The 26,620-nt window shown below is 38.9% G+C and overlaps 2 protein-coding genes across 2 annotated transcripts in view; both read left to right on the top strand.

The window, feature by feature from the left end:
• LOC137278103 (organic cation transporter protein-like) overlaps window positions 1-26,620 on the top strand; it is a 512,032-nt gene that overhangs the window by 469,187 nt on the left and 16,225 nt on the right. The gene's annotated exons all lie outside the window — the stretch shown is intronic.
• LOC137278102 (eukaryotic translation elongation factor 2-like) lies at window positions 1,066-13,909 on the top strand. The gene is made up of 15 exons (XM_067810220.1): window positions 1,066-1,427; window positions 2,698-2,912; window positions 3,876-4,072; window positions 4,328-4,554; window positions 5,122-5,367; window positions 5,482-5,595; window positions 5,996-6,134; window positions 7,898-8,093; window positions 10,410-10,548; window positions 10,655-10,774; window positions 11,425-11,676; window positions 11,857-12,066; window positions 12,534-12,716; window positions 12,838-12,970; window positions 13,408-13,909. Exons 1-15 carry the CDS (start codon window positions 1,425-1,427, stop codon window positions 13,599-13,601), a joined length of 2,568 nt encoding a protein of 855 aa, XP_067666321.1. The 5' UTR covers window positions 1,066-1,424; the 3' UTR covers window positions 13,602-13,909.

Here is a 26,620-nt window from a genome sequence, read left to right as displayed (position 1 = left end):
CATTATCATTAACTTACGACTATCTTAGCGTGAAGAGAGCTTCGAAAATCTAAGCCCAGGCATTCGACTTTGCAAACCGTTCACAGTTTTCTAACATGCTTCTAGTTTATTGGAAACGTCTTTTTTTCTTAATTTCAGTCTATTTCCTTAAAATATCAACATCGTGTTTTCTTTATGGAAAAAATATCGAGACAACAGAGGGGGATGCCGTTAAAAGCAATACCTGGCAGTATTTCTACTTTTGGTTGCTTATTTGGTTTCAGGGTTTGAAGTGAAGAGATTTTGCTTGAGTTAATAAATAAGTATTCAGGAGATGAATCATTTTATAATATAACAATATAACAAGGTGGACACACTTTATTTTCAAATAATAATGGATAGAAATAGCGAAACACGACAAAAGTTAAATGGTAGGTCCAGTCTTTTATTAAAAATCCAAATATGAGCAAGGCAATCAATGGTTAATTGCACGAACAAGCGGACTGAGATAGATCACAATCACCGATGGCTTACATTGCTTCAACCCGTGACTCTTGATACTCGGGACTAGAACTGGCGACAAACGGAGTTCGGTGGTCAGGCGCGTCGACTTAGTTGATGCATGGCATAAATGTTACGTAGATCGATGTTCATGCTATCACTGGATTGTCTGGTCCAGACTTGCGCGTTACGCAACAAACGGTCCAACCATATCAAAATGCAGTATAGTAAACTGAAGTAGATTGCTATGTTGTTTACAGAGAATACAAGACCATGTGATCACAAAAGCTCAGGGACATTTTATTTGTCTCTCTTTCAAGATAAAAGAAGAATAGTGTATTTTATGTATATTGTAAACGCGGCATCCATGTACCAGATAAATATTTGATGGCAGCAAAAGTACGCAAAAGTGTTGAAAAGGTGTCATCTGCTTTTAGGTTATATCGGCGCTTTCCATTAAAAAATAAGTAAAAATAAATAAAATTTAGAAAACAAACAAACGAAAAAAACAAGCAAAACATTACTTACCTATCTTACTAATACCTGCATCAAACAATTATAATGCTGAAAATTATATTTTTTCAGATACGTACACGCATGCATGACGTTGCGAAAGGATTTGACTTCATTGGCAGTTACTAAAACCAAGACTTCATGAAGCAGCAATTAGAGTGTATTGCGTACCTCACGAAACATTAAAGTTTCGTAATTTTGTACCAGTGGATACGATCTGTTAATGTCACAAAATATACTGAGTCTAATAACATAATATTTGAAAGATTTTGTGAATCCTCGCGCCTCTCATTCTGTAATTTCTCCCAAAACGTGGCACCGGAAATTTCACAAGTGACGTCACGTGAGCAAGATTCTGCCTTTTCCATTCGGGTTCCCCGAAAAGACGACTGTTCAGAAAGCGGGGTTGTCTAATCGAAACTCGATCCAAGATGGTAAGCTTCATCTTATGATATTTTAGCCTTATATTGAAAGTTTAGCCTCTGATCACCATGTTTGCTGTATTTAAGTGTACTAAAACCTATAATTAGTGAGATATAGCTATCCATATTTTGTTGTGTTGTCAACATGGTCAGACTCTTACACAATATTCCGAAATGACGTAGACTGATGGATTTAAACACGATCGTATACACAATTATATATTAACAATGACAACTGACATATATAAAACGATCGTTTACGTGTTACTTATTATGTAGTTCTAGATGTATACATTATCATAAGTGCGACATTATCAGATCTCAGGCCTGCGTAATGTCTGCCCCAGTTACATGAAGTTAACATGTCTTCAGGTTATGAAGATATCTGCGTACTTACCCACTTACACCCCCCTGTCATAAAGTTAAGCATCCAAGTATTGTTTTCTATGATAGGTATATGTACAAGAAATCGTCTTAGTTACAGACATTTTATGGAACCACAACGCTTCAGAAATGCCAAAAGGTCACTGACACTTGTTAAAGTTGATCTGTGGATAAAATTAGTCCAACACTGTCATCTGTCATCAGCTGGTCACTTAAAGTTTAAATTAATTGCACACACACACCTGACTAACTTTTAATGGGTAAAAGTCTTTTGATCTTATTAGTAGGGACTAGTAGTTAGAAACTAAAAACCTTGACAGTATTTAATATTTTGCAAAGTCACTGTGCACTAAGGACCCACCCAACTACCAGGACTAACTCCCTCAATGTACTGACGTTTTGTGTGAAACTCAAAGAGTTTTATGACAAACACTGTCCATCTTCAAATTACAAGTAGCCATAGTAACTTAACAATTAAATACTATTGGCCTTTTTCACACAAAACTGCTTCTGCAAGTTGTAGATCACTCTGAATATGAGTTGTGAAAGAAGAGCCAATGTCGTGTAGTTCATGAAAGTTGGCAGTCCAATCATTTACCAATTTCTCAATAAAGTGTCCCATTTGATGACCTTGACAAAGGAAAAATGATGTTGATGTTGACAAGGCATTCAAAGTGTTAATTGAAATTGTGTAAAACTGAGCATGCAGGATTTTAATTTTCTTTGTTGATCCTGTGAACACTAGTACATTAATTATTGCCAACAAAGTCAATGTGGGAAGTAGTTTTGGCTATATGGTGTCCCATAATTTTTAGGTCTTCTGTCATGGTGTCAGATATGTATGCTGTTGTAGCTACATTGTGACACTGTTGTATGTTGTTTCTCTAAATATTTTCAGGTGAACTTCACTATAGATCAGATCCGTGACATCATGGACAAAAAGAAAAATATCCGAAACATGTCTGTGATTGCTCACGTTGATCATGGCAAGTCTACGCTGACAGACTCTCTGGTCAGCAAAGCTGGTATCATTGCCAGTTCCAGGGCTGGTGAGACCAGGTTCACCGATACCAGGAAGGACGAACAAGAAAGATGCATCACCATTAAGTCCACGTAAGTTTGTAAATGATGAATGAAGTTTGAAACATTGTAAGTTTGGTTATTTTTGAGTTGGCAAAGTGAACGATATTTCAAGTCAATGTGTAGGAAAATGGTGTTTAATATACTGGACAAAATAAGTTAGGGATATTGGTATTTTTATATTTGATCAGTATGTTAGTGAATAAATAGAACATTATTCATAATTTCAAAATTTATATATATCCTTAACTAGTTTTGTCGAGGATATTTATTATCCCAGATTCCCCCTCAATGTATGGAAATGAGTTCCGTCCATCCGTGGGTGTGTCGCTCTTTGTCCGAAGCATATCTCCTAAACTTTTCATGATAAGCTTGACCAAACTTGTACACATGTCAACTAGATTTACCTTTGGGGTTTCGACCAGATACAAATTTATTGTTTAGCTGTTTCTGAAGAAACATGACTCGGGTTGTGACTTTGAGGACAACATCTTGTCTGGAGCAAGTCTCCCAGACTATACATGCAGGCTTTATCAAACGTGCTACACAGGTTCCCATGATTCACAGATGTGTCCTTTGGGGGTTACTCCAGTGTATGAATCTAATATTTTGTTTCCTTAGCAACAAGTTTGACTGACTGAAATTTATATTGGTTATTCACTATTTCTTCACCAAACATTGCACATATGTCTGTTGGTGTACTGGTGCCTTTTGGTAGTTTCGGATTTCTGGTTAAACTAATTTTTTTTTTGTTTCTATGGCAACAAGTTTCGACTTTCACTGAATTTGGTGGTAGTGCTCTTTTCTGGAACAGGACTGTGAAATCTTACAGTACTCTCCCTCCACTTTGACATGTTCACACCAAAACATATGACAATATCATAACTAGTGGATCATGAAGAGTATTTTGCAATTGTAGGGGATATTGATAACTTGGTCTTCTTGTTAGTATTCATTTTGTTGTGACATTGTGATTAAGTATCCTTTCCTATTCAGTGCCATCTCCCTGTACTACGAGGTTGCCGACAAGGACACATGCTACATTAAGAAGCCTGAAAAGCAGTGGGAGAAGGACAGCAATGCTTTCTTGATCAACTTGATCGACTCACCTGGCCATGTGGACTTCTCCTCCGAGGTCACAGCTGCTCTCCGAGTAACAGACGGTGCTCTAGTGGTTGTAGACTGCGTTTCAGGTCTGTGAATTTGACATAAACACTTTCCTGTCAGTATGACTTAACCTGTTGAGTATTATGTAGCAGATAGTATCTCTGTCCTTGCACATGTTACAATGGCTGCAAGTATAAATACCAGTTGAATTTCATATACCTGTAAATTCAAAGTGCTCTCACTTTTGTTGGAAGAGTCATCTGTCTTTACTCCTCTTGCCTCAGATTAAGAAACTAGAGTATGCCAGCTTATTAGCTTGTAAATGGCTTTATTTTCTGCAGGTGTGTGTGTACAGACTGAGACTGTTCTGCGTCAGGCCATCACTGAACGTATCCGGCCTGTTCTCATGATGAACAAGATGGATCTGGCCCTGCTGACACTCCAGCTGGAGACTGAGGATATGTACCAGACCTTCCAGAAGATCATTGAGGACATTAATGTCATCATTGCGACCTATGCTGGGGAAGAAGACCCTAATGACCCTGACAACTTCAACAATGAACTTCAGGTATGTTTATATTTGTGTACACAATTATCACAGATTGTAACGAGTATTCTTAATTTGAATGAATAGATTTCAATCATTCACCAGTTTGATATTCATGACATACTGACCTGCTATGATTACATTGTGGCTGTTTGTGTTGAGGAATAAGTACCATCCTTTTTCTGTTAAATTAACCATACTCCCACAATTAGTGTGACTGTCAGTAAATAAATATGTTTGAACTGGTAATTGGAACATATTGACTGTTCAGCTTGCTAACAGTGTTTCATGTGATCTGTCATACAATCCTGGGGCTTCACTTGCCTCAATTTTAGACACTGTTCCAGAATCCTAAGTGTACAAGAATGATTTTCTTTGCTTGAAGTTTTACATTTGGCAATGGTGGGAAAGCAACAAATCTTAAACTTTTAAAATCAAGCAACATAAGTGAAGCAAATTTAATAAATGATCAATCAGAAAAGTTAGTGTCATTGATCCATAACCTTGATTTACCATCAGCACCATGGGTATAAATAAAAATGGAACAGAGAATTAGTGGTAGTAGTAACAATAATCATCATTTTGTAGGTGAGTCCCAACAAGGGGACAGTAGGATTTGGAGCAGGTCTTCATGGCTGGGCCTTCACCCTGAAGGACTTTGCCCGCATGTATGTGAGCATGTTCAAGATCGAAGAGAGACAAATCATGAAGAGACTCTGGGGTGACCAGTTCTACAGCAAGAAGGAAAAGAAGTGGTACAAGAAGACAGATCAAAGTGTACCTGCAGATGCCAAGAGAGGCTTCACCCAGTACATCCTGGATCCAATCTACAAGGTGAGTGGAAGATAAAGAGCCTTCCATCACCATTAAGGAAATTTACTTGGTCTTTGTGGCGGTGGGTGGGTCTAGCAGAATTAAGAGAAAATTGACAATGTTTTTGCATTTCAGGTGTTCAAAACATGCATGAACGAAACCAAGGATAAAGCTTTGGAACTGGTTGACAAGCTGAAGGTGCCCCTAACATCTGAGGAGAGAGACTTGGAAGGAAAACCCCTCCTCAAGGTGACCAAACAATTTTTTGCATGTCATTTTAACAAGTTGTTGGATCGTGTTGTGGAAAAAAATTCCAGACACAGTATTTTTCTAACTTTGCAGCACTTACTGTATGCTTCTATTTTCTCAAAATGGTGGGTCCATTAATTTAACTTGATGTGCAGTGCCCATCAGTATTGAAAAGGTTTTATTCAGAAATTTCAAATCAGAAATTTTATTGCTACCAACTGAACAAAGGATTTGCTGAACGGAACAGTAACAGCAGAACTCCCCCCTATCATGTTCTTACCTTAGAGATACTTTTAACACAGGAAGAATCAAGTGGCCAGCTGAGTAGTACAATACTCATGTCTGATCAGTTTCTAGATCTTGAAGTGATGTAATTGTTACTGTTAAATCATTGTTCCAGACCTTCATGAGGAAGTGGCTCCCTGCTGGTGACGCCATGTTGCAGATGATTGTGTTCAACCTGCCCTCTCCAGTGACTGCTCAGCACTACAGAATGGAGCTCCTGTACGAAGGTCCCCTTGATGATGAAGCTGCTTCAGGTGAACAACTAAACACATTTAGACTGCATTTCATTTTCTGTCCTGAAGACGAATTGAAACTAATATTAATGGTCAAATTGACTAACATGTCGTTTACCCACAGTACCTCTGAGAAGGACTTGAACTTGAGTTGTGGGGTAGCCTGATGGTAAAATGTCTGTTTTTGTAGAAGACTTGGGTTTAATTCTTCACAAGGGTACTGTTTGTGAAGCCCATTTCTTGTGTTCTGCCATGATATTGCTGGAGTATGGCGAAAAGTGACATAAAACCATAATCACTCCTTTGCTGAGGACAACTCCTTAGAATGTGACATCAGCTTAACCTTGATTGAACTTTGACTGCCCTATTGAAACCTTGATTGACTTGACTCATCGATATCAAAGCTTCAGGAGTTAGGTGTTGACTTCAATACACTTCAATCTCAGCAAATACTAACTTCCATAGAGACCTGTGAAGGTCCCGGGATAGAATAGGCCTTCAGCAACCCATGCTTGCCATAAAAGGCGACTATGCTTGTCATAAGAGGCGACTAACGGGATCAGGTGGTCAAACTCACAGACTTGGTTGACCAGTCATTGGTTCCCAATTGCGCAGCTCGATGCTCACGATGATCACTGTATTGTCTAGTCCAGACTCCATTACATACAGACCGCCGCCATATAGCTGGAACATTGCTGAGTGCGGCGTAAACCTAAACTCACTAACTTCCATAGAACACATACTACTCTTTGTGTGTAGCTGGCAATGTGCACATAACCTCAGGATGTTGACATTTCTGTATCGATATAAGAACTTCAAATATTTTTCTTTCATTGAATATTATTATTATGGTTGAGGTGTTTGCTTGTCATGCTGAAGAACCAGGTTCCATTCCTGATTTAGGTACATATTTAGCCTGTTTCTGGTGTCCCCTGTCATGATATTGCTGGAATATTGCTAAAGGAGGCATGAAATCATAGTCACTTTAATGGTGTCAATACAAGCGTTCCCACAGCATGTCTATGGGTGAGATTTAATTGCCGATTTCCCTAGAGAGCCTATTCTATTGTCATTACCTATGATATTGTTTTCATATGGCTAAATATGGTGTAAACTCATAATTGCTTACTGTACAGAACTTTCTGGTGATCTTTTTTTAGAAGAGAAATGTCATTGTTTATTGTATCAATCTTTTAGAAAAAGTGTCAGCTGTTGGGATTTCTCCTATGGGGATCTGATTTTGGTGATATTAAGTTGAGACTGTCAGTCATTGCTGAAGGTTGATGGTGATTCATGCATGCTTACTTTTCAGTGTTCATTCCAGTCCACACCCATGCACCATTCATGCACTGAAACTTTATATTGCGCACTTTAAAAATACTGGCGGGCCGTGTTGGCACACTCAATCTAAAATATGACATGTTGCATTTGACCACTTTCTGAATGGCATGTAATCATTATCTAAGTGAACTCAAATTAGGTACTACTAGGTACTGTATGTCTATCAAGTCACAGCAATTTGACATGACACACTCTATTTCTAAATGGCCCTTATAGCTGATTACAGGTTGGCAATGGGCCCACTTTTTCTTAAGGCTAGAATGAACACTGACTTTTTAAAATGTTAGTTGACAATGTCGACAGATTTTGCTATGGTAGGCACTGTCTTTAATTTATGAAACCGATGAAACCAAGTGAACTTAATTACTACGTCATGAAATGTTTGAGTAGTTCATATGAAATTGGCAGACTTTTAACACATGGTTTTTAAAAACATTCTTCAGGTATCAAGAAGTGTGACCCGAAAGGTCACTTGATGATGTATGTGTCTAAGATGGTGCCCACCTCGGACAAGGGGCGCTTCTATGCCTTTGGACGTGTCTTCTCTGGTACTGTTGGCACTGGTCAGAAGGTGCGCATTATGGGACCCAACTATGTCCCTGGCAGCAAGGTGGATCTGTACTGCAAGAACATTCAGAGGTGAGAAGTTTAGAAATAAACTCCCAATTCTTGTTGACACAGGACCAAACAATAAGAATTTCCAAAAGGTAGGAAAGTACATGTTGACAGAACTTGGAAACAAAACTTTTATATTGGTGGAAAAGTAATTGTGCTGTTATACGATATCTTCATGGTATGTCCAGTTCCTGTCCATTAGAATGGAAAATTGTCATCGAAAATGCACTGAACATATTTTTCCAGGTTGGTTTAAAAACGTCCTCAGTTGATAAAGGGGCACTGATGTGGAGCAATGTCCATGGACTGGTGGTTACTTTTGTTATTGTTTTTCTCCCGTGAGTACCCGGATGATGTCCGAGAATTTGTGACTGGTTCGTGATCTCTGCTGCGCCTTCCATATGCGCAATTGATAGTTAATGTGTAGACTAATCAACAAAGATGAAGTCATTTTACTTCGTTATTATGGAAACAAATCAAACACCTTGAAGTTTACTCATCTGCCTGTGGTATAAAAAAAACCCCGTTAGGACTGAAAAATAACAAAGTCATTGTACATCTGTATATTTTGTCTTATAAACCTAATTAGTTCCTTGTCACATTTGTATGCATTTTGAAAGTTAAAAAAAAAAAACCCACATGGTGTGCTTATTCTTACAGTGAATTTCTAACATGATTTTAGTATCTAAACATTGTGCAGATTGCCAACATGAATCATATTTCACACACCCTCTATTCGCGACCTAGTGCATGTTTTCTGTAATACAGATTCTGCTGAATGCTACAAGAAATAAATTAAAACAAAATGCAAATATTCAATTTAAGACAGACTAAACTTATAGCAACAATGTCAGGCTATTACCTCATTCAGGAATGTATCCATCAATATCCACATGAAAGAACGATATTCCATTCATCTGCAGCAGGTAAATAATCCTGCACTATGTCTCGTGTCTTTCAACAGTCTAATATGCAAAAAAGTCACACATAGTTCGAGAATTTTTCACACTGGTGTATACGTAATCTCACTGGTCACCCAGGACAGCACACCTGGCAACTAGCTGTATGATGTCTGCCATTAGTTAGCCAATAAATGAGCAACAATGAATCCATCAAGGCAGTGGTGGTTAATTCTTTGTAGGAAGGATGTTTTTACACTTGTACTTTGCGACAGGGTGTATTCAGTATAGAGTATGTAAATCTACACTCATAAACACTGCCTTTTTGACAAATCTGCTGGGGAAGTAATTAATCAGTGTGATATCGGTTAATCCTTTGATCGATGTTTGTTAATGTTACTCAGCTGATAAACCCTCTTGCATCACTTACATGCACATATTACATAACATTCAATACATTTGCCACTACAGACCTTAATTTATAATGTTGAGTATTTACTCGAGACAGGAGAAATGCCAAATGGGAACCTTTGTCGAGTAATTTTAGTGATGTTACCACCATTTATACCCGTCATAAATTTATTAACTGACCATTAAGTGAATGATGACAAATAAACTGTGCACGTATATACCATCAAACACGAGTTACAGCAAGGAAGATGTAATCTGTGTTGCATGCAGCCTGAGGAACTTCGTTGTTACACAAGAAATGCATATAGGTATTTGCTGTCGTTGTTATTAGTTTACGAATTCAGATAAATCAACTTTTGTGTGTTTTTTTTTTTTTATTATCATAGATAATAAACCAGGGTCGTAGCTACCAAAATGTACGTATGATGTTTATGAAGGCTGGGCCAACCCTCAAAACTCTATAAATATAAAGCTTTGCAATCTTTCGGACTTATATGAAACAAATGGCTTGCTACGTGTATTTGAGACATCATATTTTCACATGACATGATTAAATATCGAGGTAAAAAACAGAAGTAGGATCAAATTGGATCAGTCACTATACCATCCAGGCATCAGAAAAAAAACTTTGCTGGGATATTTTGTTACAGTCAGATAAGGAATACCATGGATATTTTTAAGTAACGGCATGTGGCATCCGGCCTCATCACTTCTTAGGGTGAAGAAATTCTGCTAATGTGGACAGGAGCCCAGTCTCTTAGTCCGTCATGGTCAACGGAGCGGGTGCTGACCAATTTGCTGCTTGGTTTCGTAATTAGACCGTTGGTGAGAAACATTACTCGCTCCGCATCAGTGCCCCTTTAAAAAAGAAAGTCTTTATGCCATGTTTCAGTGCAAAAACTCTGGTATTATGTCAGGTTTCTTTTCTATGTGTTCTTTGTTTGGATTTTTAATGTCTTAATATGCATGTGCATTTACAAGTGATCTTGCTATGATGTGGATGCTTGACCTTGTGCTTTATTTTCCTTAGAACCATCCTGATGATGGGGAGATACACCGAGGCTATTGAGGATGTACCCAGCGGCAACATCTGTGGTCTGGTTGGAGTTGACCAGTACCTGGTCAAGACAGGAACAATCACTACCTACGAAAGTGCCCACAACTTGAAGGTGTGCAAATCTGTCCAAACTTAAAAATGTGTCTGTGGTGAATTTAGTTGTATTGTTTGTGCAATGTTTAAAGTAACTTGATCAATTCAAAGAACTTTTTATTCAGGTGATGAAATTCTCCGTGAGTCCTGTTGTGAGAGTAGCTGTGGAGTGCAAGAACCCTGGTGATTTGCCTAAACTGGTAGAAGGTCTCAAACGTCTAGCCAAATCAGACCCTATGGTGCAGGTATGTTTGCATTGACAGTTACATTTTCTATATGTGTTACCTTAATATTTCATGTAAGCAGAAATATAATGTTAATTTGTTCAGTACTTGAAATACTAGAGGTCATAGAAGCCAGTCTTGTTTAGAATTGTTTTCTGTCAACCTAGTTCTGTTGCCCAAGGTGGCTTCATGGTTTGGATGTCCAAATGACAAACTCGAATGATTGTTTGTCAAAGTAAGCACACAAATTTGGCGTTGTTTAGGCATTGTTTATAATATCTGTAACAGAAGTGTTTAGTTCGAGCTATTTACTTCATACCCGTGAAGGTCCCGGGGTAGAATAGGCCTTCAGCAACCCATGCTTGCCATAAAAGGCGACTCAGCTTGTCGTAAGAGGCGACTAATGGGATCGGGTGGTCAGGCTCGCTGACTTGGTTGACACATGTCATCGGTTCCCAATTGTGCAGATCGATGCTCATGTTGTTGATCACGGGATTGTCTGGTCCAGACTCGATTGTTTACAGACCGCCGCCATATAGCTGAGTGCGGCGTAAAACTAAACTCACTCACTCACTCACTCACTATTTACTTCAAGTTAGTACATTGTTGATATAGTGAAACAGCTGGTCTGATTGAGCACTGTTCATGCAAATTGTTATGGTTGTTTCCAGTGTCAGATTGAAGAATCTGGGGAGCACATCATTGCTGGAGCTGGAGAGCTGCATCTTGAGATCTGCTTGAAGGATCTGGAGGAGGATCATGCCTGTATCCCTATCAAGAAGAGTGACCCAGTTGTGTCCTACAGGGAAACCGTAACTGAGGAGTCCAGTGTCACTTGCTTGTCCAAGTCCCCCAACAAGCACAATCGACTTCACTGTAGAGCTGCTCCTATGCCTGATGGTCTACCAAAGGCTATTGATGATGTACGGTTTTAGCTCTGTCTTCATTTATCAGCAATACATTATGGTTAATGTTCTACCTGGGGAAAGAGAAATAAATGTAAACATTTGAAGAGTCTCGAGTCTTTGGTATGAAAGAAAGGGGTGGTTTTGGGGGGAAGTTAGTGAACTCATTGTTTTAATCTTGTTCATTTTCTTTTATAGGGTGTTGTTACACCAAAACAAGACTTCAAAGAGAGGGCACGTTTGCTTGCAGACAAGTTTGATTTTGATGTGACTGAAGCCAGAAAAATCTGGAGTTTTGGACCCGAGGGAACTGGCCCAAACATGCTTGTGGACTGCACCAAAGCTGTCCAGTATTTGAATGAAATCAAGGACAGTGTTGTGGCAGGATTTCAGTGGGCCACCAAGGATGTGAGTTCAAAATTCAGACTTCTTACCCAGACTTCTTAGACCAGATAAACATCAAGCAACTGTCTGATGATATGTTCTTTCTAATATTTGAGAGAAAGACAAAATATCTTCAGATGACTCTTGTTGTTGAACTTAGATTACTTTGGGTGGGCATGCCACTAAATTGAATTTGAAGCCTGTTACTTAATGTTCAATAACATGGGCTGTAATAGGATTGTACTGAGTATATATTTAGTAAAACATTATCAAAACAGTTAACTGAATATTATTGGGTGAATCTTGGCCATCCTGAATTATTCAGGGTATGGTATCTGTCGGGACAGATTCCCAGTTTGCCTTGATAGTCTTTATTGGAATGACTCTGTCATGAATTACTTAATGAACTATCTGAAGTTTACTTTTGCTTAACTGCTAACACTTTCTCGTGTGTTGGAGTTGCCTTTATCACCATACATTCCTGTTTGCAGGGAGTTCTGTGCGATGAGAACATGAGAGGTGTACGTATGAACATCCACGATGTGACTCTCCATGCTGATGCCATCCATAGAGGAGGTGGTCAGATCATCCCTACAGCCAGGAGAGTGTTTTATGCCTCTGCACTAACAGCTGAACCCAGGCTTCTTGAACCAGTCTACCTTGTGGAAATCCAGGTATGTACTCTTTACTGAAGTACTAGCAGTTCAGTTGATGGCTAGTTAATTTGGTTGGCTCTTAAGAGTAGTTCAAAATACTTCTTTCATGAAATACATTTAAAAACATGTTATATTTCAGTGTCCCCGTATTGCGGCCTCTGGAATCTTTGGCGTGTTGAACAAACGACGTGGTCATGTGTTTGAAGACAACGACGTTACTGGCACCACCATGAGCCAACAGAAGGCTTACCTTCCAGTAAACGAGTCATTTGGTATGTTTCTTACGTTTGGGTTAGTGGTTAGCCATTGGGATAATTGTTTAGTTCTAATTGCTTGATTGAAGGGTTCATGGAAGAATATCTAGAAACCGCTATCACAGACTTGATATATTGCTATGTGCAGTATTAATCGAGACATTTGAATGCTACTCATTTGTACATGTTCACATCTTTCTCAAACACAAAATTTGATAAATTCATTGAAGTCAGAGTGAAGCCTGCCATTCACGAGTGCTTGTAATAGATCAACTTCCAAGTCAAGTGAGGAGTCTATCTGATGTGAATGGGTCCATGCTACCACTGTTTACAACATTCAGTAGCTTTGAAAGAAAATTCTGTGATTAGTTATTTGGCAACTGGGTAGGAAGAAAAGTGTTTTGAATGAGACAGTCACTCTCAATATTATTTGCTTCATTTGCTTCATTCCTCAGGTTTCACATCAGCCCTTCGTGCAGGAACAGGTGGTCAGGCTTTCCCTCAGTGTGTGTTTGATCATTGGCAAGTTATGCCTGGGGATCCCTTAGATTGCGCTTCTAAACCAGGCCTCATTGTTACTGAGACAAGGAAACGCAAGGGTCTCAGTGAGACAATACCACCACTTGACAAATACCTGGACAAGATGTAAATTATCGTTAATCTTTGCTGCAACAAACTTTCTCATGTATTTACCTGTAATTTAAATTCTGATCAGTGGTACTGGGACATGAAGCAACTTTATTGCCAACAAAGTTGAAAAAAAAAGTGCTAACTAATGTGTACGATCACCAACTGTGGACCGAGGACTTTAAACAAAGATGACCAAATAAAACAAATCCGCTTTCTGATGTCATCTGGTTAACACTTGCAAAATGTTTGCAATCTAGGAAGTGATGCTTGCTCACCATCACATTTTAAGAGAAAAATGACAAACCTGGAATAAATTGTGCTACACTACCTGTTGTGCATGCATGTCTTGAATTTGGAGATACATTGTAGAGGAATGAAAACATGTCCATTCTGTGATACTAATATAGTGTTGTTCCACACATGGCTGTTTTTTTTTTTGTTTTTTTTTTCTCTCTTTGAAGCTTGTGAGGGACACCTTTGACAGTCTAAATATTTTAGTAGACCAAACCTGTGAAAATCCGGGTTAGAATTGGTCTTCAGCAACGCCTGCTTATTGTAACATTCCTCAACCAAATGGAAGGAAGTTGTCAGGCTCGCTGAATGGTTTACATGTCATTGTATTCCAGTTGTGTAGATCAATGTTCGTTTCGTTGATCACTGTATTGCCCAGTCCAAACACAGAGGCTTGCAGACAGCTGCCACATGCTGTAATATTTGTGAGTGCAGCATTGAACAACTGACTCTGCAACCAACCAGTTATGTAGGTAGACTCTTGATTTTGATCACTAGATTGTCTGGCCCTGACATGATTGTAGGTAGAAATCGCTGCGTTTTGCTGGAATATTGCTGATTGTGGCTTTTAACAAAGGACTAAGGATTCGCAAATCAAGTTTTTGCTGGGTAGATGGGAGAAGGCAAAGTACTGTGTTTGCGATAAGCCAATGCGGATTTCATGGATGAAACAGTGGTGCCCGAGAGCTAAGAATATTGTGCCATTGTAATCAAAAACCGTAATAATTGTCGCATTGTTCGCATTAAGTGTTATTTATGAAAACCAAAACTTCTATTATGTGTGAATTTTATTGAGAAGGCATATGAAATTAAGAGGAACTACATTTACCCTAGCCTTCTGTCAAAGGAAATATAACAGTTGCTGCAGAGTCGCACACATAGGCATCGGAGACTAGCACAATATTTGCCTTGTGGACCACGATGCAACCTGGTCCGGTCATCCCAATAAAGGTGACTGAACAAATTTTATGGATGATCAACTTCTTTATTTTCAAAATTTTCACAATAGCTACGAAGAATCCATACCAAAACTTCAAATTTTTAACTTACCTTACCATAGGTCTTATGCATATTACCTCTAGCTTCGCTAAACGAGATCAGACAGTCGTTGATTCGCCATCCCCTCGATGGCTACCTCATATTGAATATTGTGAAAATAAAGAAGTTGATCATCCATAAAATTTGTTCAGTCACCTTCAGCTGAGCAACCTCAAAAATGTCTCTAAAACAGTTTGGTCATCCGAATACATGTACCATTCTGAGTAACTTCAGTCATCTATAAAATAGATCTGTGAAGTGCCATGGCACATACGGTTGTATGGATAATTGTTTGAAAACTTCATGCTATTGTAATTTAGTCTGCAACTGCCGCTGAGACTTCCCTTTGAAAACAATATTAAAATGCATTTGCAGTTTGCACATTCCCTTGTTTAGTTTTCCAGTTTTATTTATTTCAAATACACTTTAGACATGTTAAAACAATGAAGGATAGACGGTGAAACATGTATATGCCTCGCTTGGGATACTTGACCTCAGTCAATATATAAAACCTTTTTTTTTCTTCGGAACGTCAGTATTTACGTACAGCATTCCGGGTAACCCTTTTTTATTGCAATCTTGTAAGTAGAACTTTTCTGTTTAGACTGTGAGTTTCCGACATAGCTATAACATACTAAGTTCTAAAACGTTTCTGAGACTATAGAATATAAAGCGCGCGCATTTCAGGTTGTTTTTTGTTTTTTTTTGTTAAGTTATTTGAACCTTTATCAATCTTAAGTGTAATAACCTTTATTTCAAATGAATGGATTGTTCTATTCAGTTTAAAAGGCCGTACACAGAAGAACAGGGCCATGATCTGCCAGTTCAGTCATGGGCTTATTGATCATCATGTTTCACAGACACAGCTTAGAGTTTGAGAAGTGACAAACTGGACAAAACGTCTTTTGACCAAATAAATAATGTATATTATGAAACATCGGTTATTGTCTGGGATCTGCTTCCTCTTTTGTGCTCGTAGGTAACGTTTTATGCTCTCGTTCTATACTTTTCGAAATACATACTCTGCAATAATGTACAGTTAATAAACGGCGAGTAAACGATCTGCACGTCACGCTATTCCTGAAATATGCGGACGTGACTCAAAATCTTATCTCACTCAATCTTTTTAGAAGAATCAATTTTAGTAGGATGAAAAGCAAGGTACAGACATATAGTACACATTCAATTAGTGTTTGGGTATTCCAATATTCTGAAATGTTATTTGAAACGTGTTCTGAAAAGAATATCCATTGAAATATAACAAGGTCATAATGACCAATATAAACTGGGACACTCTCAATATTAATATTCTTGTCTATGTAATGAAATCCGGCATTACAAACAAAACTTAGATGTCAACGCAAATAATCGAAACACATGAATAACAAATATCACTGATTAAAACCTAGAAAACCCCAAACAGACCGAGACCAAACTATATATAGAAACAAACTATATCTGTTGGTATGGCGTGGTTAAATGAGCCACACGTGAAACAATCAGCGACAGCTTTTATACACCGTCCAACACCTGTTGTAATTTACTGATCAGGCCGGTCTATAGGAGACCGCTCATTGCCATATGACTCCAAGAGTTGCAAAAACCGGTCGTGCATCAAGCGTTGTACATGAAGACTGTGCACGTCATGCAGTTGGGTCCTCACGAGACTGAATGTGATGTGCTCAGGCGGTTTCCTTTGAGTGTAAGTATGAAAATATGAATGTTTTTCTGTCCCGTGTGCGTTATTACTGAGCGTGTTCCCAAGCCAAAACAGGTTACAGCCCCAAGTACAAGTGCGGGGCTCCCCTAGTATCAAGACCAGCGACGAAGCAGTTAGTACACCGACATATGTACTGGTTGTGTATACCAGAAACACAAAGTATCGCTTCAAACAGTAGTACTTGAAATCAGAAAAAGTAAAATCAAGTAATGTATAAAATAATTTGAGTGTCAGTTCACTCTAACTGCTCTACTAGATAAGTTAAATTTTCGATGTTACTTTTAGTCACACCTGGATACACGTGAACAAAGCTGCCTTAACAATAATGTGCAAGTGCATGTGAAAAGAAGAGTCACGATAGAAGAGTTTATAGTACAAAATTCTACCAACTGCGCCCTCGATAAACGCGGGAGTAAATGTACTGTTATATTTTGCAGAATTTAATAACATTTTGCGTCGACAAAGGACTTTACCCTCTCTCGAAAACAAATACGTAAGGCAAGAAATTCGTATTCAGTATGTACATTACATAAATCTAAAAAAAACCCAGAAACGTGCTTGTTTGGGTTTAAATCGCGCGTGTCCAGTATGTACCGTATTGACAGAATCATGAATGAGTAACACGTGGTCCTTTTAATGCGGAAACATTCTGGTACGATTACAGATTTAATAGATTTATGTATGTAATATACTATGAGTATACATACTTTAATAAAAAGTATGTAGAATTCTAATCTTTTGGAAACATGTCCATGAAATTTCTACGAAATAACCCAAGGAACTGGTTCCTGTTAACTAGACAAACAGCTAGTCTCTGAAATGAACATATAGTCTGGTTCATAATTATTGAGAATTTTTCTTATTACTTTGAGCTATCCTAACACCTCAACTGATTCACTGATACTTAAAACTAAGTAATGGTATAAGGGAGGTAACTCATCTTGGCCTACTGAGTATAGTAAATTAGAGTTATCTCCCCTGAATTTGTAGCAGACGTCATTTTCCTCAGCACTGTCAACAATGTCTGCTGAAGATAAAAGAAGGTTGATTTTTGAGTTGTGTAATCAAGGAATTGATGATGTAAATACATTGGCAGAGAGAACAGGAACTCCTCTTTCTACTGTGTATAGGATTAGGAAGAATTTTAAAGAGGGAAAGGATTTTGGGCACCAGAAAGGAGCAGGGAGACCCAGAAAATTGGACTTCTCAGATCGCGTCCGGCTGGGAATTTTAGCGTCTAAAAAGCAAAGGGCAAGCATCTCCAACGTCAGGTATGAAATGATAGAAAGGGGATCAACAGTTGTATCAAAATCTACAGTTAGAAGAAATTTGATTGATCTTGGATGGGAGAAAAAGACTGGAATTCCTTCTCCTCTCATGAAACAAGAACATAAAGACAGGCGTGTTGAGTGGTGTTTGGCACATGAAAACTTTGACTGGGAAAATGTGATTTTTACTGATGAAAGCTCAATATGGGTATATCCCAATAATGTGAAAATATGGACAAAGTCTGCGTCAGCACCATTGTATCGACGACCTAAATACAGCCCAAAGTTTCACGTATGGGGTGGGATATCCTTATTAGGAACGACCCTGCTGTGTGTGTTTGAGGGAAATCTGACAAGTCAACGCTACACTAACATATTAGATAATTTTCTCCTTCCAAGTGCACGTGTTTTATGGAAATGACTGGATTTTGCAGCAAGATAATGATCCTAAACACACCGCAAAACATGCCAAGCAGTGGTTTCAGGAGAAAAATGTGACTGCATTACCATTTCCTGCATATAGTCCTGACTTAAATCCCATTGAGAACATTTGGGGGATGATGAAGGAATGCGTGAATCAAAAGGGGTTGACAAAAATTAAAGACATGAAGAGAGAAGTGGTCCGATACTGGGACAGCATAACTCACGAGACACTAACCTCTCTGATAGGAAGTATGCCTACCCGTCTTAGACTGTGCCGTGAAGCCCAAGGAGACTTGATAAAATAATAAATTGTTACTTACACAATATGAAAATGTCAGTTCACTTTCACAATACATTCAATTTTATCTGATTGGTTCTCGTTCAATAATATGAAATGCTTTAGCTATTCTCAATAATTTTGAACCATACTGTATTTTACTGAAAAAAAACGTTCATAGTGAAAAAATAATATAATGAAATGGAGCCCTGAGACTTTCTTCATTTTCAGACAGGGCAGGGGGTCTTAGACAAGTGTGGGGTCATGGGGGAGCTGTGGATGAGCTTCCCCATGAATTTATACTAAACACCAGTGACACCTAGAGTTCAACTGATAATTACTAGCCATATAATGGCTATGAATTCGGCAGATTGGTACAGACCCTGAAGCTATGGAAATCTAGACTTGCCACATTTACTAGACTTGCATGGGCTTTCTTGGATATATATACTTCAGGGTCTGTACGGCAGACTACCAGCTCTTAACCTACTTTTTGATCTAACATACATAACCAAACTCATAAGAACAAATGACAAAATGAATACTTGATACCAGTGTGTTACGCCCAAGACTGTCTTGGTGACATTACATTTGATAAGCTTTCCAGGGGAGGTCATCTTCGTGCAATCCTAACATTTTAAACCTATATTTCAGCTTTTGTACGGAGTTTCGACATAGGTTAGCTTCCACGCTGACCACATACAACACCATTCAAATGGGTGATAATCCAATCTTCATAACACTTTTGACGAACATATAAGTGCCTTTACTGTGTTTGGCCATAATGCCTAAAACCCTGAAGTTCTGAGTCATGTGGCCTCAAGATGCCCATGAGCGTCCGCAATGCAACAGGGCTTCGGAGCAGTAAGAGGCGGGAGGGATGTCTTTTAACAATAGGGGGAAATACCATGAATTCTCAAATTCGATCGGGCGATTCATACCAACATCGTTCACGTTCAAGCCCATGTGTAAATATGTATTCCATTCATGCAGTTTAACACACAACACTGTATGTGCCTGTATTTCTTTATTTGGAAAAAAAGGTTCATCTCACAATACTACGCATTAAAAGTTTCATCACTAGTGTTAACATAGCCACTTACAGTGATCCCAGAAATTATTGAGAAAATCTTTTTTTTTTCTTATGATGCTAAGATTGGAAAAAGGGCTTTCACTATGCACTAAGCATACTAAATAAGGGAGACAACTCTTGAAGGCTTAGAAGGCAGCTGATTACGTCAAGAGTTGTCTCCCTTGTCTGAGCAGACGGCTTCCTGTGTTGACATGGCAGAATTTACAGCAAGAGAGAAAAGAAAGCTTATTCTAGATAATTGTGAAAGGGGTGAGGCTGATGCTAAAGTGTTAGCTTGTAGACATGGTATTCCTCTGTCTACAGTATACAGAACTTTGAAGAATATTCAAACAGGAACCGGGATAGAGCACAAAGCAGAGGCAGGTCGGCCAAGGAAATTCAGTGTTGTGGATCGCCGAAGACTTAGGCAGATTGTGAGTAGGGGCAAATTGAAAAGTGTTGAGAACATCAGAATTGAAATGATTAGCAGAGGAAGTCCTCAGGTATGCAATGAAAGAGTTAGGCAGGAATTACAGAGACTTAATTGGGTGAAAAAACGTGGAATTCCTTCGCCGTTGATGAAAGATGCACAAAAGGAAAAACGTTTAAACTGGTGTCGGGCTCATGAAAATCAAGACTGGGATAATGTTTTCTTTTCGGATGAAAGTTCTGTTTGGCTTTTCCCTAATTGTGTGAAAATTTGGACCAAAGATACTGTAAAACCTATCTACCAGTGACCAAAACATAGCCCGAAGTTTCACATGTGGGGTGGCATATCGGCTCGCGGAGTGACGCCATTGTGTGTTTTCACGGGAAACTTGACAAAAGAAAGATACGTTGTCATTCTAAATGGTCACCTTCTTCTGACAGCACAAACATTGTATGAAGATGATTGGATTTTCCAGCATGATAATGACCCAAAACACACAAAACAAAACACAAAACAGTGGTTGTCGGGCGAAAATGTTCAAGTTTTAGACTGGCCCAGTTACAGCCCAGACCTAAACCCAATTGAGAATGTGTGGGGAGTCATGAAGGACAGAATAAACCAAAAGGGACTGAGAAATATTGAAGATATGAAGGCCGAGGTGGTCCAATATTGGGATACCCAGTCACATGATTACCTACAAACTTTGATGGGTAGTGTGCCTAGGCGTATTCAGGCATGCATTGCTGAGCGAGGAGGTCTAACAAAGTACTAAAACAAGACTGAGACTGTAAAAGGATGATGTTTTAACATGTTTATGTAAGTAAAACGCCAGAAGTTAATAAACGTAATGAGTTACATGACGCAACATGATTCTCAATAATTTCTGGGAATACTATACTTCAGTCAACTGTTCTAAACTAGATTTTGTAAAGTATTCCATGCTGTTTAAAGGTGCATACATATAAAAGGATGTATTGTAAAACAAATTCGTAACGTTGAAAAGGTTATTGTCATGAATTCAATAAGTGATGAAATTCAGTGAAAATTTGTGAATTCTTAACGAAACTGCATGTACACCTAAACGCAGCTATTCATATGCACGATGTTTGCACATGTTTTAAAGCAATTTGATGCATGATCCACATGCAATATCTGCGTAAGGTTTGCATTTGGTACTCCCACGTTAATGTAGAAATAGAGCTTCGACGTAACCGCACACACACGCACACATATCATATAGCGATTGCTGTAAGTGAGTAAACCGTTGATAGACATTACATATTTATTCAGGCAAATAAAATGCATTACAACTACTTTTACTCCAGTTTCTTCCTGTGGTAACAAAGTTAACTGATTGTAAAAGCCCGGTTTCATCCTGAGGTAAAGGAGTTAATGGTTTTGTAAGTCCAGTTTCTTCATCTTGGATGGGGGCGGTGAGTAGCCTAGTGATTTAACCTTTCGCTCGTCGCGCCGAAGACCCGGGGTCGATGCCTCACATGGGTACAATGTGTGAAGCCCATTTCTGGTGTGCCCCGCCGTAATATTGCTGGAAGATTGCTAAAAGCGGCGTAAAACCACACTCACTCACGCTTCATGGAAGGAAATGAACTAATTGTCAAAGTCCATTTTCTCCTTGATGTAAGGGAGTTAACTGGTTGTAAAGTCCTGTTTCTACCCTTGACTAAATACGCTGGAATTTGGTTTTTCGATCGGACTGCCATTTATATGTCCATATAGACCAATACCAGTTAAGATTCTGGCTAGAATTAATCTTCAGTAACCCATGTTTCTCATAGAGGCGACGAACGGTATCGGGTGGTTAGGCTCCTGACTTAGTTCACACATGTCATCTTATATTAGTTGCATAGATCGATGCTCATGCTATTGATCCGTGGATTATTTACAGACCGACGCCATGTAGCTGGAATATTGCTGAGTGCGAGTGTAAAACTAAACTCACTCGCTTTTAGTAATTTATCAAAATATTAGATCCCTAGTATTTGCTTCAAGGGCATTTTAGGCTCTACCTGCCCTGGAATCTCCATGGTGACTGACACAAACCCACTTTTTAGTCAATTATCAGTTTTGGACATAGCTGTGTCGTAGTGGTTTTGACAAACGTGGTTTAGTATGTATAGAACTAGACTAATGCTTAGCCTATAATTATATAACAATTTTGATAACAACAAACTAACCCATAAAAACTGAAAAGGAGAGCAAAAGAAGACCAGAGATTCCGAGGACATCTAGACTTCAACATTGCAGAAATGACTTCAGAGTAAGGAAAATAATGTGGTTCAGGGACTGTTAGACAGACTAGTATAGAACATATGAATGACTGAACAAGGTTTTGATATTTAATTCATTTACATTATCAATTAAGAATTCACTCAAATAAAATAATTGAATTGATGGAGACTGCTTTCTAAACATATATTATTTACTGATTTGCAACTCATTATTTGTACCACACTAAGTAGAGTGTGTCTATTTCATAATTAATATTCACACACAGCAATATAGTCTGTGAACCGCCCACAGATGGGGCCTGTGCAATCAACTCCTCAACTGTATCCACCCCGCGTGTGTTCAATAACATACAGAAGAAGTCAGGTGAGTTGCAGGGCAAAGTCCAACAACTGCTTTTAATAAACGCCATTGAGCCTGTGTGGGGGCTTGGCCCTACGCCATCAGCAGTGGAAACGCAGGTCAGGAATTCGGACATGTTTTGCTGTGATCTTGTATGTTCCTCTAGACAGCGAGACCCCAGGATCGGACCGCCGAAATCCTATTGCTACATACTGCACTGGTATATAAGTATTTATAACATACTGCTTTCATAGATGTTAAAAGATGTTTAACAGTGGTAAATGTGGTATTGCAGTTGGAAATGAATGGGTGTAGATAATATTGACACTTGTAAGTATTATATTTAATATGCTTAGAATGACACAGTGCGATTCAGCAAAGCTTCCACGGTATATTACAGAATGCATATTACATTTCGAAATGTATATTGTAAAATGCCAGATTATCTTAATGCTTATTAGTGTGAGTGATTGAGTTTAGTTTTACGCCGCACTCAGCAATATTCCAGCTATATGGCGGCGGTCTGTAAATAATCGAGTCTGGACCAGACATTCCAGTTACCAACAACATGAGCATCGATCTGCGCAATTGGGAACCGATGACATGTGTCCACCAAGTCAGCGAGCCTGACCACCCGACCCCGTTAGTCGCCTCTTACGACAAGCTGAGTCGCCTTTTATGGCTAGCATGGGTTGCTGAAGGCCTATTCTACCCCGGGACCTTCACGGGTCTAATACTTATTATGTCAGTTTAACGCACGTGACACCGAAACACCATATCCGTTCTTATGCGTTCGACCCGTGAAGATCCGTGTTAGAATTGATCTTCAGTAATCCATGCTTGTAGTAATAGGAAACTAACGCGATCGGATGGTCAGGGCCTTTGATTTGATTGACACATGTCATGTATAACCCACCTGAGTAGATCGATGCTCATGCTGTTGATCCCTGGATTAGCTGGTCCGCACTCGATTATTTACAGGCCGCCGTCATTTAGCTGTAATATTCCTCAGTGAGATGTAAAACTTAACTCACTCACTCTTATGGGTTCAACGAAAGTGAAGAAATCCTCACTTGAGGTGATTAAACCGCAAATATAGAACGGTGTTAAAATCATTCCCGTTTAACTTGTGTAATTTCGTTGACACCTCTCCAGCAAATGGAGACATATCCTTCTCTGGTGTACCAATGTTAAACCACGCACTTACTCTATAATGCCACCAGTCTCAGCGCTGTAACAGTGCCATTAGAAGTACATTCCACCGAAGGGATCGGTCCACTGATCCAAGGTTATATTCCGTTTTCGTTTCCAGACGGGTAGCCACTACTTTTAACATCCGGTTCAAAGCACATGGCATTGTTTACGTTCACAACTTGACGAGAAACCCCTTGATTGGTTTGTGATTTATGCATTACACAGCCAAGTCCGTAAGATCATAAAGTGTTGAACGTCGGCTTTCATTTTTGTTAAGATTGAATATTACCACTCGTTCGATTAATTTTGGATCTCTGTGATCGAAAGTCGACAGGTTATATTTTAGCGCAGTGGGTTTCCGATTTCGCAATGTTCTTAAAATTGTTGTTAAACACTAGTATGTTGCTAAATCCGTGGATGAATCAGACCAGTATACCGAGTCAGTGCTAATTATGGAATAGTGTGTAAGGACATGCGTGGGACGGGTGGTATAAATACAAGCAGCAGTGCGAGCGGTGCAGCCGAGACTTGAGAAGCGCTCATAGAGGCCGTTGCCATTGAGCGTACGTGTATTGTAAAGGGTGCGCAGTGACAGGTCTGCTAGCAGTTTTCAGTGTTTAGTGTCTAATGGTTTAAAATATATCATGCGAGTAGTTAAATTGTTCAGACCTAGGAACCATGTAAGTCAATCCGATTTAGTGCAATACAATTTCTGAAGTATATGCATTTAAGTATAAATTTGCAAATGAAATCTGGCGAAAGTGATTATGATCACTGTTTCTAAGTTTTGAATTTTGTTATCAATAGTTACACTGGACAAAACCAAGGACATAGCAGTTTTTAAGCATTTTGTAAGCAGTATTGCTGATTATGGAAGTTCCTACAGTTAACATTTGTATAAAACCCTGCTAACATCACATAAGTGGGCCAGTACTGGCATAGTCCTGGCCTGTGCCATAATGGTACTGGCACAATGTATGCCAGTACACAGCCAGTACTGGACTAATGCTCGTTTCCTCTTAGTAGCTGGTTACAGGCAAAACTGTACTGGGCCACATATGGGTGCAACCATATTGTAAAAACTACACTGCAATACTGTACCGGTCCAGTACTGGCCCAGTACAGACAGTGCACTTCCTGTCTGGGGAATTGTGGGGGATTATCTCAGGATCATGTCGTCTGCACAAGAGAGGTGGCCAAAAGGTAGAGTGGCATTTTCCACATTCTAAATGTAAATTGCAAAAGTAACACAATAATTACTGTGAATCACTGATAGAGACTACTTTTTCAACTAATGTCTGGTGTTGAGCTAAGTTTTGATCCATAACATGCAATATGATTTTCACTGGGACAAGGGTGGTTTGAAATATTCATTATGTATGTCATGTTGTTAGATCATGGAAAACCCATTCACGTGGCTCATTCAGAAACAGAGATTCAGTATGTGGCCTTGATTATAGTATTGATTGAAAATCATGTCATACTGGACAAAATGTTGAAAAGTTGTATAGTAAAATTGAAAAATTGAAAATACTTTAAAAAAAAGACTGTGTCAGGTGAGTTGAATTTTGAAAGTTCTGTTGAACAAGCATCCAGGACAATGAACCGTGAATAAATGAAAGAATGACGTATCATGTTTTCATCTGGTTTCACAGATTAAACACATATGGATAAACTTGTGATTTCTTGGGGTTTTTTTTCTTTTCATTTTCAGAGTTTGTTTTGGTATCAGCTTGTTTAAAATTGTAGAAAATGTATTAAACTTAACTTGGCCAGTACCAGTTAAACTGTGAAGGGCCAATCTGCAAACGTTAAAATCTGCAACTGTTACTTGGCCATACTTCATTGCCTGTACTGGGCCAGTTGCAACGCCAATGTGCGAAGTAGTACAGGCCAAGTTCCGGACTGCCTTAAGTGGGCCTGATTATCTGACTTGACTAACATACCCAGTTACGTGATGTTACCTTGGAAGAGTATGAAATGAGAGTCACTGGTCTGCAATTTATCCTGTCAACAAAAAAGTACATTTATTTGGTGGGATTCAACAGAAACATGTAACCCTGATGTGGCACAAACCATGTGTGCCATCGTTCTGAAGGACAACAATATTTAAGCTTCTGTTGTCTTGCAGGCATGGCTATAATTAGCCTACATAATCACCAGATGACAGTATGGACTGCGCCAAACCAGTCCTGTATTTAGAAGAAAATATGAAAAATTTAGCATCCTTGAAGAAAAGGTCATAAAAACATTACTGTGAAAACACAAGGTCTTACTCAGAAAGGGAAAAGATGTGATAACAAATGTCACATTTGTAATGTAACATACTATCTTAATCGAAAAGAATGAGTACTTGAGAGTGTGTGTGTGTGGGATGGGGGTGGGGGGAAGGGGTTGTCAAGCCCAGTCTGGAATGGATCCAAACTCCAAAGTTGCAGAATTTGTACATTACTCAGGCATGACAAATGTGGTTCTGGTTACCTGATTGACCCATACTTGGTATGAATAGAATAAGTTTTCAGATACCATTGTTTTCCCCAGCACCAAGAGACATCAGTCATACTGATAGAGAAAGTTGATGTGATGCTGCAAGGTTGATTGAATAAACAATTACACATTGATAAATGTGTTATTAGTTCGTACTTTACTCCTTAAACAAATGTAAAAACAAATCTCCTGCTTACCTACCTGCCCTGAATTTTAAACAGGTGTAATTGGAACCACGTCATTGTTTAT

The sequence above is a fragment of the Haliotis asinina genome, chromosome 3 (genome assembly GCF_037392515.1).
Source record: "Haliotis asinina isolate JCU_RB_2024 chromosome 3, JCU_Hal_asi_v2, whole genome shotgun sequence".
NCBI lineage: Eukaryota > Metazoa > Mollusca > Gastropoda > Lepetellida > Haliotidae > Haliotis > Haliotis asinina.
This window is presented reverse-complemented; position numbering and strand designations above follow the sequence as displayed.

Bases quoted from the DNA above. Each gene is read 5' to 3' on its own strand.
- LOC137278102 (XM_067810220.1), top strand. The intron at 5,368-5,481 runs GTGAGTGGAAGA...TTTGCATTTCAG, and splicing joins TCCTGGATCCAATCTACAAG to GTGTTCAAAACATGCATGAA. The intron at 8,094-10,409 runs GTGAGAAGTTTA...TATTTTCCTTAG, and splicing joins TACTGCAAGAACATTCAGAG to AACCATCCTGATGATGGGGA.